The sequence below is a fragment of the Lygodium microphyllum genome, chromosome 9 (genome assembly GCF_053477565.2).
Source record: "Lygodium microphyllum isolate KBCC chromosome 9, Lygodium_microphyllum_v1.1.10, whole genome shotgun sequence".
Classification (NCBI taxonomy): Eukaryota; Viridiplantae; Streptophyta; class Polypodiopsida; order Schizaeales; family Lygodiaceae; genus Lygodium; species Lygodium microphyllum.
In genome coordinates, this window is record NC_141143.1 from 115,701,263 (window position 1) to 115,716,489 (window position 15,227).

The 15,227-nt window shown below is 44.1% G+C and overlaps 1 protein-coding gene across 2 annotated transcripts in view; it reads right to left on the reverse strand.

Moving 5' to 3' along the window:
* Positions 1-15,227, reverse strand: part of LOC148031457 (1,4-alpha-glucan-branching enzyme 2-2, chloroplastic/amyloplastic-like) — a 69,105-nt gene that overhangs the window by 22,655 nt on the left and 31,223 nt on the right. For both annotated transcript variants that reach the window (XM_087684995.1, XM_087684994.1), the window contains exons 9-11: positions 14,742-14,858; positions 14,533-14,616; positions 12,218-12,339 (exon numbers count right to left, since the gene is read on the reverse strand). In XM_087684995.1, the coding sequence (XP_087541121.1) occupies positions 12,218-12,339; positions 14,533-14,616; positions 14,742-14,858 (323 nt within the window). The remainder of the gene's footprint in view (positions 1-12,217; positions 12,340-14,532; positions 14,617-14,741; positions 14,859-15,227) is intronic.

The window sequence follows — 15,227 nt, forward strand, 5'->3', positions numbered from 1 at the left end:
TTCTATTTCATTTGAGAATGTCACACACACTTCTCACTTCCCTCCCATCCAACCCTCTTCTATATCACACCTCTCATCATCTTTCCAAACCTTGGATTACACTCCACATCTACATCACACACCCTAGGGGTTGGATCTTCCATCTCCGCTTCTAGCACCGTTTTCTTCTCCACCCCATTCTCTACCTCTTTGCACCATGGTACTTCGTTAGGGGGAATGCCACCCTTTAACACAGTGCCTCTCACCTTTCAACACATGAGCACACCCATAACTCCTGGGACGACTATGATGGGCATCCCCCTCACTATCCCCAGCTTCACATCTCACATGACCACTCAAACGCAGGGGTTTCCATCCTCAGCTTATGGTGCATCTTCACACTCTCCTTGGGTTACACCTACGCAGGGATTCCCATCTTTTTCTCCCCATGTTCCCATCCCACCTCCTTGAGTTCCTCATGTGGCTACCATGCCCATGCCTAGTCAGCCCATCCCTATCTATGGATCCACCTTGCACACTACCCGCATGCTTGGTGGGCACTCTCGGGCCCATTCCCAAGTGTACTCCACTCCCCCATCCTACCCACACTACACTTTTTCACACTATCCATCTCCGAGCACTACCACTCCTGTTGCAACGGCCAGGAATGCCTTCACGGATAAGACATGTTTTAACGGGTCAAATTTCACCAATTGGTCGAATTTCATGCAACAAGTGCTTGAGTCTTAGGGTCTTTGGGACCTCGTCATTGGTCTAGAGCCTATGTTGAACCCTCGACTAGCTCACCCTAACTATATCCGTCAATGGAGAGCCCACAATGCCACAGCCAATGTTGTACTGATGCAGGGATTACTTCCTAAGTTTCACTCTCAGTTGCAGCACTTCCTACTCGCGTCAGAGTGTTGAAGTCAGCTCCTCAGCCGCTATGCGGCTCGAGATCGTACTCGGCACATCAATCTCGACTTTGAGCTTCAAGAGTTCTCTATTAAGGAAGGGGATGATCAAAAAGTCAAGTTGGCTGAATCTAGGTGGTTACTTGCCGAGTTCGCCACTATTGGCTCTCCAAAGTCAGATGATGATCAGGTTACATTCTTCTTAAATAAGTTGCCCGAAAAGTACTTCAATTTCATTCAACACATCATCTTCCAACCTCGATTGCCAACCTTCTACGAGTTGGAATGCCAGTTCTTGCGTTACGTAAGGTTGCATGATCAAGTCCACACGAAATCCTCATCACAGCCTTATTCATAGTAGAGGGGGTTGGTTGCCTCTTCTTCACGAGGTAAAACCACCAGTGGCTCTCGCAAGATGCGAAGGCAAGCCAATCAAAGGGTGACTCCTCTTCCTCAAATGGAACCAAAGAATCTAGACCTATTTGGTAGCAACTCCCTAAGAAAAACCGGTTTTGCACACACTGCCAACGAGGAAGCCATGTGGACGAGGAGTGTCACTCCAAGGCCCAAGGTCTTCCACCTAAAAAGCCTCAACAGACCGCTACAACTGCACAGTCCAGTGGGGCTACGTCTTCTGCTCCTGCTTCATCTGCTCCTTCAACACCCGTTGTTGCTGCTGGACATGTGACTCGAGTACAGCCTCAGCAGCCCATCTCTTTCACTATCCCTGAGGAACTGGCTGATTGGTCTGCAGGTTCCAATCTCGTTGCACTTCATGCATCCATCTCACCTTCCTCTCCACCTCGTCAAGTGTTCCGTTGGTAGAGCCTTGCTACTGCACGTACGTGATGGTGGCCACCTTCTTAGACTAGTATGTCTTTAGGTCCTTTCGGATATCCTAAGTCAGTCTAGCATTCCTTTTTCACACTCTTAGAGTCGGGCCCATAGGATTCATTGTCCTTAGCTTTTCCATTCTTTTGTCATCCGCTGCATTTACTCACACACATTTATTGCATTTATTTTGAGTTAGATTTTCTTTATGTTATGTTTTGCTTTGGAGCATCTTGCCACTGACCTCTGTGTCTGCAAATTCTCATCTCTTTTGCAAGGTTTTGTCTTTCAGTGTAGGGCTAACTTGCAGATTGCTTTGATCCTACCTAGGCTAGAGACATGGAGATGCGCACCGTTCCTTTCATGGTTTCATCATCCTAGGAGTGCTTGCTCTTCTTCAAGCATGGCGGTTTCCCCTCCCAAGGCGGACCGTGCAGCATCTCTCTCGATGCTATCGTGGCGGTGACTTTTACCTTGCTCTTCCAATGGGGTACTTCATCCACTTCTTATTTCATTCCTTATGGTTCTCGGCACCATATGAAGACTGGCACCAAGCTCCTCATCCTTCTTCGCCATCTACATCCAGGTTGAGAGGGGATTCCTACTCTTCTTGGTATTCTACAGGCTTCAACACTTTGTCTTTGACATCGATTTTTTTCCCCTGTTGTACCTTACCCTTTGCATTGCATGATTTCATCATCTTTGTACTAGGGCACTTGGGCAAGTAAACAATTTTTCCATGAGGGTAACTGTCCAAGTGGCACTTGCTACATGAGCATTCTTCAGCATGTAGTATACTTTGCATCTCATTGTGCAGAGCACCACTTGAGCGGATCCTAAGCTGTTTCCACCGGCGGTTGTTGTTACCACGCTACCATTCTCCTTCATCACATGGATACCTCATCACCTATTTTTCCTCGTCATTGACACCCTGAGTGGATGGGTAAGCTTGTTCTCTTTTGTGATGTGTTGGGTGTACTCTCCCTACTCCCGTCTTCTAGGTCACTATTACTCAATCGGCCGCATCCCATAAAATTTAACTCACTTATTCAAAAATAAAAAATAAAAAAATTAAATGTGGTTCCATCTGCCTTTGTAGGGCTTGGTAGGCGACTGGGCAGCCGACGTGCACCCTTTGTCCGATATTCTGTCCTCTCTGGGGTGACTACTTGGATTCCCTTGGTAAGATAACCATCGCCTCTGTAGTCTTGGTAGGCCACTGGGCCGCCGACGTACACCCTTTGTCCGGTGCCCTGGCTGCTTTGGGGTGGGACATCTTGGCGTAAGTCAATAACCATCACAGTGGCTGGCCTAACCTTTCGGCTCAGTTTTGGCCCTAAGAGGGGGTGTTGAGCTAAAACACGCTTTTCAGCTGATTAGCATTCTTGAACAGTCCCAAAACACACTTAATTAATGAAAAAACCCTTGCGGTCCGAGAGAGTTTCAATGATCTCCCAAAAACCCTAATTTTTGGGGGATACCCTTCTACATCTATAAATGGACAGGCTGCCCCCATTCAGTCTCATTTCGTCTGTGCAGGTTTCACACTCTCCAGTGCAGATTTCAGCCATCAGCCTCCTCCCACGTGGCTGTCCAACCCTCGTGATTGCTGCCACTCCATTTGCGTTTGCTCCTGCTGCTGGCGCCTTCATCCATGCTGACATAATCTGCTGTCGACATCATCATCTACTGTGATCTGATCATCCAGTCATCGCCAGCCACAACAGACATTGTTTCAGCGTGCGTTTGCACCTATGCAGCCTAGGTGTCAACTGTCCATCATCCTGTGGCAGTTTCAGATCTGCATTTGTTGTCTGGGACAGCCGCCAACCATCACACACACTGCTACTATTTGCGGTTGCTGATCAGCATCTGCTGTCACTTACGTTTACATCATCTACCTCCTCAAACACTCTGACTAGTGGTCACAGACTTGGGATCCGTCTCCGATGAACATCACACTCCGACATTGCTCTGCCCTTGAGCACACTGTATACTCTTACATTCATTTACAGCATTCATTCACTTCAGAGTTGTGTTCTCTCTCTCCCTTCTTTTGTTTGTGTTTGAGTTTTTGTGTTTGAGCTTTGCATTTAGGGTTTGAGTTTTGCTCTCTGTGTCTGTGTGTGTATTTGTCTCTTTGTGTTTCTGTCATGGTCCTACACTCCGTGTTTCCTCAGTGCAAACCCTAGCAATTTTCTTCACACTTCCCAACTCTATTCTCCTACAAAGGTTGGTTGTAGCACCTATAAAATAATCAACTCCCTAAGACCTTGTGCTCCACTAAAGTAGAGACTATTCACCTTCTAGAATGCTAGGTGTATGCTCCCCAAGAAACTCTAGGGTTTGCTCAACAAGAACACGAGGAAGAGGAGAAATTGGGTAACATACAATGACACTTGGCGGTTGGTTTAGAAAGCGATCTCCACTCCTCCATACTAACCCATAGGCATAGCAAGGGGGTGATGTTCTCCCCCTAGCTGGGGAGTGTGCCTCCATCATCCAAGCCATCAAGAAAGCCTATGCCAAAATGGTTTGGCCCATTTGATCTAAAGCGGCATTTTAATTCTATCATCCTAAGGTGAAACACCAATTGTCCAAAGAGTTCTCGGTCTTTTTTTTCACTCTTCTCCTCTTGTGTTTGCAACATGTCCTGCTCCTCGTACAAACCCACCTACCTACAGCACTCCTCTTTCTCCTCCTCGTCCACCTCCTTACTTCTTGCTTCTTCTTCCTTTCTTCTTCTTCTTCTTCTTCGACTTCGTTCCTTTTCCTCCTCTTTTTTGTTCTTCTTCTTTTCCCGCCCTTCCTTTTCCAAATTCCTCCTTCTTCTTATTCCTTCCGTTGTCTTCTTCGTCTTCTTCTTCTTCTTCTTCTTCTTCTTCTTCTTCTTGTAAGTCCTCACACCTTCTTCATGGCGTCAAACCCATTTTGAAGGCATACCACTCCACTCTTAGCATACCAAGTATTGAGTGTATCTAAGAAATGGCAATGCAACTTTTGTGGATTGGAGAAAACGTGCAAAATAGCATGTGATAACTTGTGGGAAAGACAATCTAGCACGCATGCCCAACAAGGATATCATAACTTGCACAAATGTGCTAGCACATGTGAAGGTAAACCTTGATCTTTAGCACTGAAAGCGAACAGGGCTTGGGCTATATGGGGAAGAATCCTCTCATCCTACTAGGGATGAAACCAATGGAGCTCAAGCTAGTTAAGCAAAGGTTAGCCAAATGCAGACATTTTAAAAAAATGTATCTGCAACAATGTTTGGTTCTAGAGCAAAAACCACTCTATTGCCATCTTCTAGTAAACAAAGGAACTCATTGCAAGGTACAAGTATCCATACAAAGCTTAAAAAGCAAGCTCTGGTAGATGCAACTAGAGAGCTTACACAATATTCATTCGATGTATCATTCCTTTAAATGCAGCTACCACATAACAGTAGAAAAGGACTCTAGGCCTTCTCTATGAGTACATACATAAGATTAGGAAGGCCTTATTTTGCAATAGCTATTTGCTGCAAGACAAGTGAGTTACCTCGTCTGTGTAACATAATTGATTTATGATTTATCTATTGTTTGACTTTTATCTGTCAATAATGGCTCATTAGTCTTTTATCTATCATCCATTATCACTCTCAAGGATTGATGAGATGTATGCAGTACGGAACATACGATGGAATTGGTTTCATAAACCAATCCATGTTATTGCATATTATTCAATCCTCTTTGGCACAATGATGGTAATAAGGAGTTTGAGAAGGGCTTCATGGAGTATATATAGCGTATCACAAGGGATAACTTCGATATAATTTGGAGGATAGAGAATGATTTGCTAGCATTTCACAATCATTCTCTTCATTTTTGTCAACTCAATCCAACTTCAATTGTCCAATTAAAGGTTGATTTTTGCCTAAACTTAGTCGCTTGCCTAGCCTTTGTCCAATTTAATTGTCCAAATAAAGGTTGATTTTTACCTAACTTCGGTCTCTTGAATTTGAACAAAAACATATCATCATTCGTATCCTCTCGTAAGATTGTAGTTCATGGCTTGCCAAGAGGAACCAAGCATATGGACTCTCTTCCATACAAAGAAGAGATACAAGCTCAAAACAACCCCATTGGAGCACCTCATCTTTTGTCATTGCAACCTTCCATTTCTTACCAAAAAAGCTGTCTCTCCTAAGCCTTCACACATAATGAATTGCAAATTGTTTAAACTTGGATTGTTTTGGTCTTTTGATCATAAGCTCTTCAAGTACTCTGAAGTGTGAGTCAAAGACTTACATCTTTATTTCACTTGTAACTTCTCTCATATCTTTGTCCCATTTGACTTTAAAGGTGGATGTGGACAAAATTAATATCCCAAAGATACCACAAGGAGAGTATCACATTTATTCTATGCTTTACAAAGAGCTATCAGCACCAGTACATAAGACTTGCGGATAGAAAAGGGCTAGAGCAAGGACTACACAAGCAATAAAGCCAAAGTGAGAGCCACACTCAAAATCAAAGCATGAGACAAAGGCAAAGGCAAAGGCTACTTCACCATCCTCTTAGTAAGGTAAAACTAACCAAAACTCTATTTTTGACCATTTCTATTTTCTCCATTTTGGAACCACCACCCATCCCCTCCCTCTTTGGTACTACAACAAGCAGCCACTCAATCATGTCTTAGAGGAGGTGTCACTATTACTCAATCATGTCCAAGGGAAGATATCATTGTTTGGAGGTATACGCAAAAGATAGCTGAGATAAGATAAACCTACTCTAAGTCTTTAATTAATGCCATCATGCACCTCAGTCGATGCTCTAAAAGTAAAACAAACCTAGCAACTCCCAACCACTAAGCCACATCATTTGTCACCAACTCATGGACGACCTTCACCACCTTCTCCTTAGACCATTCACTAGAGTGCACAGTCTATAAAAAGGAGCGGTATAGGCTTCCCAAGATTGGTGCATTGCAAAGATTTTTACCTCTGGTGGAAGAGAGAACTACCAATGACCCAAAGCTCTCATATACAACCAAGGCTCCATGGCAGTAGAACTCGTATAGAAGAAGTTAGCATGGCAAGGAAATGCATGCATTACCAAGGAGGACGGAAAACCTCCCCCCAAAAGAAAGGGGCCACTCTGCTATAGTGAAGAGAAAGTCATGGGGATGTGAAACTTGTGAAGGAAACTGCTAGGGTTTGCACTAAGTACACACACAGTGTACGACCATGACAGAAACACAAAGAGATAGACACAGACACAAAGAGCAAAACTCAAATCCTAAACGCAAAACTCAAAACTCAAACACAAACAGAAGAAGGGAGAGAGAGAACACAACTCTGAAGTAAATGAATGCTGTAAATGAATGCAAGAATGTACAATGTCCTCAAGGGCAGAGCAATGTCGGAGTGTGACGTCCACCGAAGATGGATCCCAAGTCTGTGACCACCAGTCGCAGCGTAGAAGTGCTAAATAGTGAATGGCAACAGGCTGGTCACCAAAACGCAACAGTCTGGAGGCTGGAAACTAGTAAACGCAGCAGTGTACCACCAATTGGAGGCTGGAAACTGCGCACAAACTGCTGTAAACAGCAGGCTGAAACAATGTCTGAGAGTGTCAAGGCCTGCAATGCTGAAAATGCAAGCTGGCTGACCCTAGAGATGATGGACAGCAGGCTGAACAGCAATCTGGGACAGTCTGGAGCAATCGCCAGCAACTGAGAGCTATCGCCTACAGCAATGGACAGGCTGAAGAAAATGTGGCTGCAGTCAATGATGGCTGGACAGCAGATGGAGGCGGGCTGCAGGCTGGAAACTGGGCGCCAACAACGGCAGAGGGTGTGTGGGCTGGTGTAACCTGCAAACAAGGATGATAGCTGAATGGGGGCAGCCTGTCTATTTATAGATGTGGAAGGGCACCCCAAAAATTAGGGTTTCCACTAAACTCTCTCGAACCGCTCCTCATTTTAGGGTTTCCACTGAACTCTCTCGAAATGCTCCCCGTTTTAGGGTTTTACTCTAAAAGAGCATTTTTAGTGTGTTTTGGGGTTGTTTAAGAGGCTAATCAGCAAGTAATGTATATTTTAGCTCAACAAAACTTGTCACATCCTTAAGGGAAAAGGCCAAGGGCAAGAACGATAGTTGGCAAAGGCAAGGGAAGGGGTAAAAGAAAATAATATAAATGCTCATGATGATGAGGGGCTTGCCGTTGTGAGGAGAAAATTTGACCAAATGTGGTTCTTGCCTGAAGTGCCTATTCTCAACTAGGGCTAGGACAATTGGGGAGTTTATTGGCCCCTACCACAATAATGTTGGACTATTGGTGAATCCATCATCATTCATAGCGAGGTGAGACTCCATTTGACAAGCTATCTTTTGTTGGCTGGGCTTTTCTAAGATCCAGGCCACAAAGTGCAACTCTTTAGTTATTTTCTTTCCATATGTGACTACCACCTATACCTTCAATACCTTGTTACTGAATTTGCAAAGGACACATGGAGCATGGTACCAAAGAGACATCTAAATTCTTCCACTAGCTGGTGATACTCTCTTGTAAGGCCTAGAATAGGAGAGTAACAATGTGCCAATGGACCTATGGTACAACCTAAAACTAGAAACCATGAAGTTGTTGCATCTAGAATCCATGTAAAAAATAAAGTAAAAAACCCCTTTGTGGTCTCCACAAGTGAGTTATTAGCTAGCTCTTTTGCTGCACCTACGGAGGTCAAGCTGAAATCTGATACCATGTTGCAAATAAGAAAACTCAGAAGAATACTCGGAAAACAGAGTCCATATACCAAACACGAGGCGATCACGTACAACAATGAGTCACTAGCTGCGAGGGCATTGGCACCGGCTCCCTCTCTTCAATAGAACCTCAAGTGATGAATGACTGACTGAGGAGGGAGCCCGGAATAGTAGGACAAAACAATGCCATAAATGGTAGTAGGTCGGCCAACATTTAATGCTGGTCGGCCAGCAATAAATGCTCAAATAAGTATCATCAAGGCCACAATAAAATGCCTAAATACCCTAGCAATATCTAGCATGACCTAGGCACACACATGAGCTGAATAGACTACTAAACAGATCCTCATTTCAAGTGCCGTTTTCTGCTGATTACAGGTCTGCGAACTGCTCCTGCTGATCATTTCCTACCAGTTTGTCCGTTCCTGCCAGCCTGGCAACAGCTGTTTGCTGCCAGTCACCCTGTTTTCAGCCTTTTGCAGGCTGCATTTATGATCCAGCTGTTTGTGTCCACATATATTGCTGTCATTTTGGGTGATTCACTGCATTTAATGCCTCTCTAATCTACCTTTTGCTGTCCAGCTCCTGCATTCACCGCATTCAGTGCTTTTACCATGCTGGGTGACATCTTCTAGCTACTCTTCTGCAGATTTTGCGATCAGCTTGCGTCTGTTTAGTGCAGTCTATGCTGTTAGTTTGACTATACTCTCTCTTTCCTCCTCTTCTTTCCTTTATTTTTATCTCTATCCTCTCCAAATGCCTCCCCCTTGTTGTTCCACTAATGACAAATTACACGGCCCTGATTAGCTAACTTGGAGTGCTGTTATGAAAGCATGGTTTGTGCAAAAGCAGATACGATACATTGTGTCTAGAGCTTGTGAGCATCCTACTCCTCTCCCAACTAATTTTGACAAGGTCAATTATGAAGAAGTTGTGCTCACATGGGATATTGATGATGGCCGTGCATATTCTATTCTTCTTCGCTACATCTCTAAAGAAGTCCTTCCAGCAGTCACCTCCTACATGACTTCTCCAGCAATCTCGACGAAGCTTCAAATGTTGTATGTGGCTCCTTTGCCTATGCACACTGTCACTGTTTATGGACAGCTCCAACACATGCAGTTCGAGCCAAAGGTTACTATTTAGTCTTTCTTACTTCCTGTCACACAGGTACAAGACCAGCTTTGACACATGCAGACCACCCTTCCAAAGGCCCATCTTGTGGGAACTTTACTCAACAAGCTCCCTCTAAAGTTTGATGGAGTAGCCAATGCTTTGAGGGCTCAAACATCATCGATACCCATCAATTTTCCATGAATGTCCTCAATGTTGCTTGAGCATGAGTCGTCTTTGAGGTTACATGGGAGGCTTCTATCATAGTTTGACGGCTCCAATGGGACCTTTACAACTTCAAAAAGTGGTGACAGAAAGAAGAAGTCAAAGGTCCAATGTTATCAAAGTGGTAAAAAGGGACATTTGCGTAAGGATTGCAAAGAGTTAGTAGCTTCAAGGAAGAAGAAGACGAAGTCGTAGTAGGATACAGACTCCTCCGCTCAATCATCCTCTTCCTTAGCCCCTGACTTGGATCCTCCAGCCAAGGCATGGACAAGGACATCTTCTTTGGATCACAGAAAGAGATTGGCAGCCCCTCCTTTTACTTCATAGTACAGGTGATCTGGTCATCCCTCACGACTCTCCAATGCCACAAAGGGAGTGTCAAAGGGTGGTGAGATGGGGCAACTTAGCCTCAGCTATACAAGTATGAAGATGCATAGGTTCTAGAGAGGGACATCCCTAAAGCATCAATCGAAGTAGCAGATTCAAATCCTCGAGCTGGGATTCACATCCAGGTTCATGATGGGCTATTCTTAGACAAAGAACAAGATTGGCTCCTAGTCAAAGCTCACATGAGGGAACACTTTGGCGGCCTCTGGCCAAAGGCAGGAAATCCATGGTCACATATGTTAAGAGGCATTTCTGACAGGATGATCTTGTATGCTACTGCGAGACATTGTTGAAAGACATGGAGATCTGATATGATTCTTCTCTGTTTTTCAGGTTCTCGCACAATCGACATTGACACTTAGATTCTCTCCAAGGCACCTTGGTGGTGGCTTGATCACTCACTACTTGGGTATCCATGGTCCTATACTAGTCTTTGTTATATGGACTATGGTGAGTCCTTATCATTGTATCATTGTATTGTATCAAATCACTCATGATCTGAGAGAGGGTGTCAATAGTCTTGCCAGCTCATGTGTGAGTTTGGGTCATGTTGGATATTACGCATTTTATTGTGGCCTTGATCATGCTTACTTGGGCATTTATTGCTGGATGACCAGCATTAAATGCTGGCTCGCCTGCTGCCATTTATGGCACTATTTTGTCCTATTTATTCCAAGCTCCCTTCTCAATCAGCCATTCATCCCTTGAGGTTATGTTGGAGAGAGGGAGCCGGAGCCAGTGGCCACGCAGCCAATGACTCGCTCTTGTACGCGATTGTCTCATGTTTGGTATATAGGTTCCCTTTCCCAAGCATTCTTCTATGTTCTCTTCTTTGCAGTGTTCTTCTATGTTTTTCTCTTTTGTCCTTGTGTTCGGCAGCTTATTACAGTATATGTTTACGCTTCCATTTTTGCATCCACTTCTAACAAGACAAACCATGAAGATACATGATGCACAAGGTGTAGATGCGAAGGTAGAGTGGAGACAATCATGGAGTTGTGCCCATGAAGATGGCCCATGCCCTGTCCAAAGACCACCATCTCCTCCAACTCCTCTGTGAAATGCGCCATTCAGAGTTGATCATTAGAAAGAACCACACACAAGGTGTTTTGCCTGAGGTTCAACCACAGGTTGTGCCAGCTTCAGACCAGAGATTTCCATCGCATGCAGTTCTCCAAGGACCTTCCAAGCAAGCTGCTGGCCAACTGAAAGAAGGTGGAGAGCTGCTACAGAGAGGAGAGAGAGAGAACAGCAATTACACCCAACTAACAGGGGTTAGAAGGGGTGGGAGAGTGCAAAAGGAGGGGTTGGACTGACCCACACGAGGTACTGAGCTGCAGCAGCCACCAGGAGGAAGGGGGTAAAGCAGGGGGGCCCGACTGGCAGGGTATGAGCTGGGGGCAGAGGTGGGTGGATTAAAGGTGGCCGTGCCAGGTGTGGACAGGACTCCAGAAAGAGAGGCAGTGATGCAGGAGAGGAGACGGGATGGGAAAGGGGAGAAGTGACAAGGACTAAGGTGGGGGGGGGGGGGGGGGGCAACAACAGCAAGGAGCTTTGTCCTTTCTCTTTCCTTTCCTTTTTTCCTCTCTTTCTTTTTTTTTTGGGGGGTTCTGTGTGTGTGTGTGTGTGTGTGTGCAGCACATGGGCTTGGGGGTTTTTGAAGAAGGCAGTGGCAGCAGGCTTCCTGGAGGGGTTCAACACAGCTCACAGACAGCTGGCTGTTACTCCTTCCAACCTCCTACCACACTCCCGATGCAATCCCTCCAAGTGGTCTGCCACATGGCACCCTGCATCAAAAATTGGAGTCTCTGCCATTAAATGAGTAGGATTGACCTGGCTATCGTACAGAATAAATTCATCACTTGAGCCACCTTCAGTCCGAAATACACACACTGGCCAGGCTCATAAACTTACAACCAGAACAACATAAGTTTGGCAAGAAGATACATCTGGCCAATGAAAGAGCATACACCATTTTGTCTCATAAAAAAGCTTTGCAAATAATAGGCATAGCACAAACCCAAAGCTCGCATAATATGCATGCTCTTGAATGGCCATAAGCTGGACTGCATTGTATCCTAGTTTCTTGATCCGTGGAAGAACATCATCTCTAAAGGATACATAGCTGTTAATCTTGGGTTCCTGCACAAGAAATAAGCATAATAGTTAATTATGGACCATAAAGCAAGCATGGTTAGACCTGTTTGCACTGGTGAAGACTTTTTACTAAAGAAGTGCATGCAATGATGTCAAATATCAAGTATGTATGGCATTGACTGGCATTTTCAATACAAACAACTCGAGAAGAAAAAACAAACATCCACTCAGGAAGACACATTCCTAGGTACATGAAACGGTTGTCCAAGTTGCTGAAAATACTCATGACTATTATATTCAGGAGCAAAGTTCAAAAGGTGTATTCGTTCAATGAAGAGAAATTGTCCTGAAATCTGAAAATCCATAAATGTGGGCTGTCCTGGGGCCTCATTAAAGGTTCCTTGGTTAGGGGCAGGGGGCAAAGTGGGAGAGAAGAAAAAGAGGTGGAAAAACAACTTGGCAAAGAAAACAGTGGAGCAGGGCTTCTAGGAAGGGCAGACCACAGATGACATCATGGACAAGGAACGACACTCTAGCAGAGCTCCCAAAATCAGCACAAAAGAAGTGCAAAAGAAACACCATTTTGTAGTGATTAAACTGACTGACCTTGCAAAGGAGATTGGGGTAACATACACCCCCCCCCCCCAACTTTGGCCAGCCAGAAAACCCTACTCCACACCACCACGCCATGGCACAACCCTCCCCTTTCCCATGCCCCTACACCAATGATGCCATGGTATCCCCTCACCCCACCCACCCGGACCATATCATGGCACACCCCTCCCCTACTCCCCACCCACAACCACACCCCTTCCCCCCCCCCCCACCAAAAAAAGACCCCACTCCACCTTTGTAGTTTTTTTGAAGGCACTTGTAGCATCCACGCGGACTGGCTAAATATGTGGCTTTAGAGATAACTTCAACAAAGTGGAACTTCTATCTCTAAGAAAAGAAATTCTAATCAAAATGCCTCGATGATAATCACCACCTAAGTACAACTATATACAAGTTCCTCTACATAAATAAGGTAAAAACATATAGAGAAATAGCATCATCATGGCTCTCTTCTCAGGGGTAGATGTCAACATACAGACGCAAACAACCACTCTAGCTATCTGTAATGCCACACCATATGGGGGAACCCCTAAGTAAAAGAAGGTGCCACTCCCCCAAGAATGTAAGAAGGCCTCTCTTCTCCTGCTCATGCAAATGAGTCGCCCTGCAGTCTCTCTCCCCGACCTGCCTCTGAGTATGAATGATCTCTGTCCATATACAGGCGAGGTGTGAAACAGAAATATGCTGCTGCTGTACGGCTTTTCTACATCTAGAAGATGTTGCCAAAACAAAACCAAACTTCTTAAATTATAAAATGTCCAAGAGTAGCAAGATTCTGAATCCCAAGCAAATCAATCATGAAAGAAGACCAGAAATTCTAGCAATCTGTATCAGCAAAATGTCACCAGCAATGTTGATGAAAATAAAGCTTCACGGATAAGAGACTGCGCAATAGCCTCACTGCCACTTGCAAGGTCTGGCATTACAGACCACCAGATTGGTTCTTCTATTAGCCTTGTATGGACACACCTCCGCCAGCAGATAGCCATGGACTGTAAGCTGTTCTTTTCATTTTTGTGTAGTGGTATTTTGTAATTTGTACATCTAGCTGACTGGTGATGATCACTGAGGTGCCATTCAACAGAATTTTCTCTACTTGAGACAAAAAACAAATATGACAAATAAATGAGCAAACATTGACTACAAGAAATGACAAAAACTGAAAAGAACTCACAAATTATCTTTATTTGCATCTTTATCTTTTATTTTCAGGGATCGGGGCTATGCAGGCGGGAGGCGTTCACTTGGAATCTACTAGAACGAAAAAGGTAGCTCCTAACTTTGGGGTAATGTTTGATATTGCCACATTGTTATAGATCAAACACCATGGCTTCTTTTCATATCATCAAAACTAGTGAAATTAACAAAAAGAAAACTCTTATCTACTCAAGCATTTTAGATCATCAAGTTTCTAGTGAAACACAAACTACTGGTCCCCATTCCAAAGAGGCATTTCCTTCTCAGGTGGTTTTCCAACCATCAAAACAAAGCTCAAAGGGAGGACGAAAAAAACTATGAAGCCTGACATAATGTCTTTTGAAATTTTATTACTAGCTATTGTTGAGTTAAAGTTATATCTGTAAACAGTTAGACAATTTAAAAGTAATTCAGCTGAAAGCTTACCGGGCTGCTCATACCAACATGAGCCTCATAGATTCTCAATGAGGAGGGCCTTTTTGGTCGTCGATGCTTGAATTCGTATTTTTCCTGGAATTTTTTTCAAAGGTATATATATATTCTTCAGCAAACTGAGTTGTTCACTTTAAATTAATGCAATGTTTTTCGCTTAAGACCTTGAGCAGCTACATGTAAGCAAGAAATTACTGAGCAACCTCTGGGGGAGGGTCATAAAAGATCCCATTATAGGGTATCTCTCCTGGTGCTTGTACTGCAAACTTTATCCAAGCAGGAATAGAATCTTTGAAACCAGATAGAGTGTCCATATGAATCTGCACAATCACAAAACTTATTTCGTTGACACAAGTATTTGAAGCATACACTTGAGGATTTAAAAACAGCATATAATTTCTGCAGTACAGCAGCAACTTACCACAAAACCCAATCCACATAAAAGTTTTCATTTTGATTTCCAAACCAATGCAACAAACACTTGTTAAAGTCCCTTATATCCAGCTATAATGGTGGAAGCGCTTTTCCACATTGCCAACTGTACATGACCCAAAAAAGATGCTATACATCCTAGACTATATTTGAACAGGGACGTTTTGCATATACTTCACGACTTGACAGATAAAATAAAGAATGTGCCAAATCTTAGGGAAAGAGAGAAGAACACGTTATCCTCTTTCTCCTCAAAT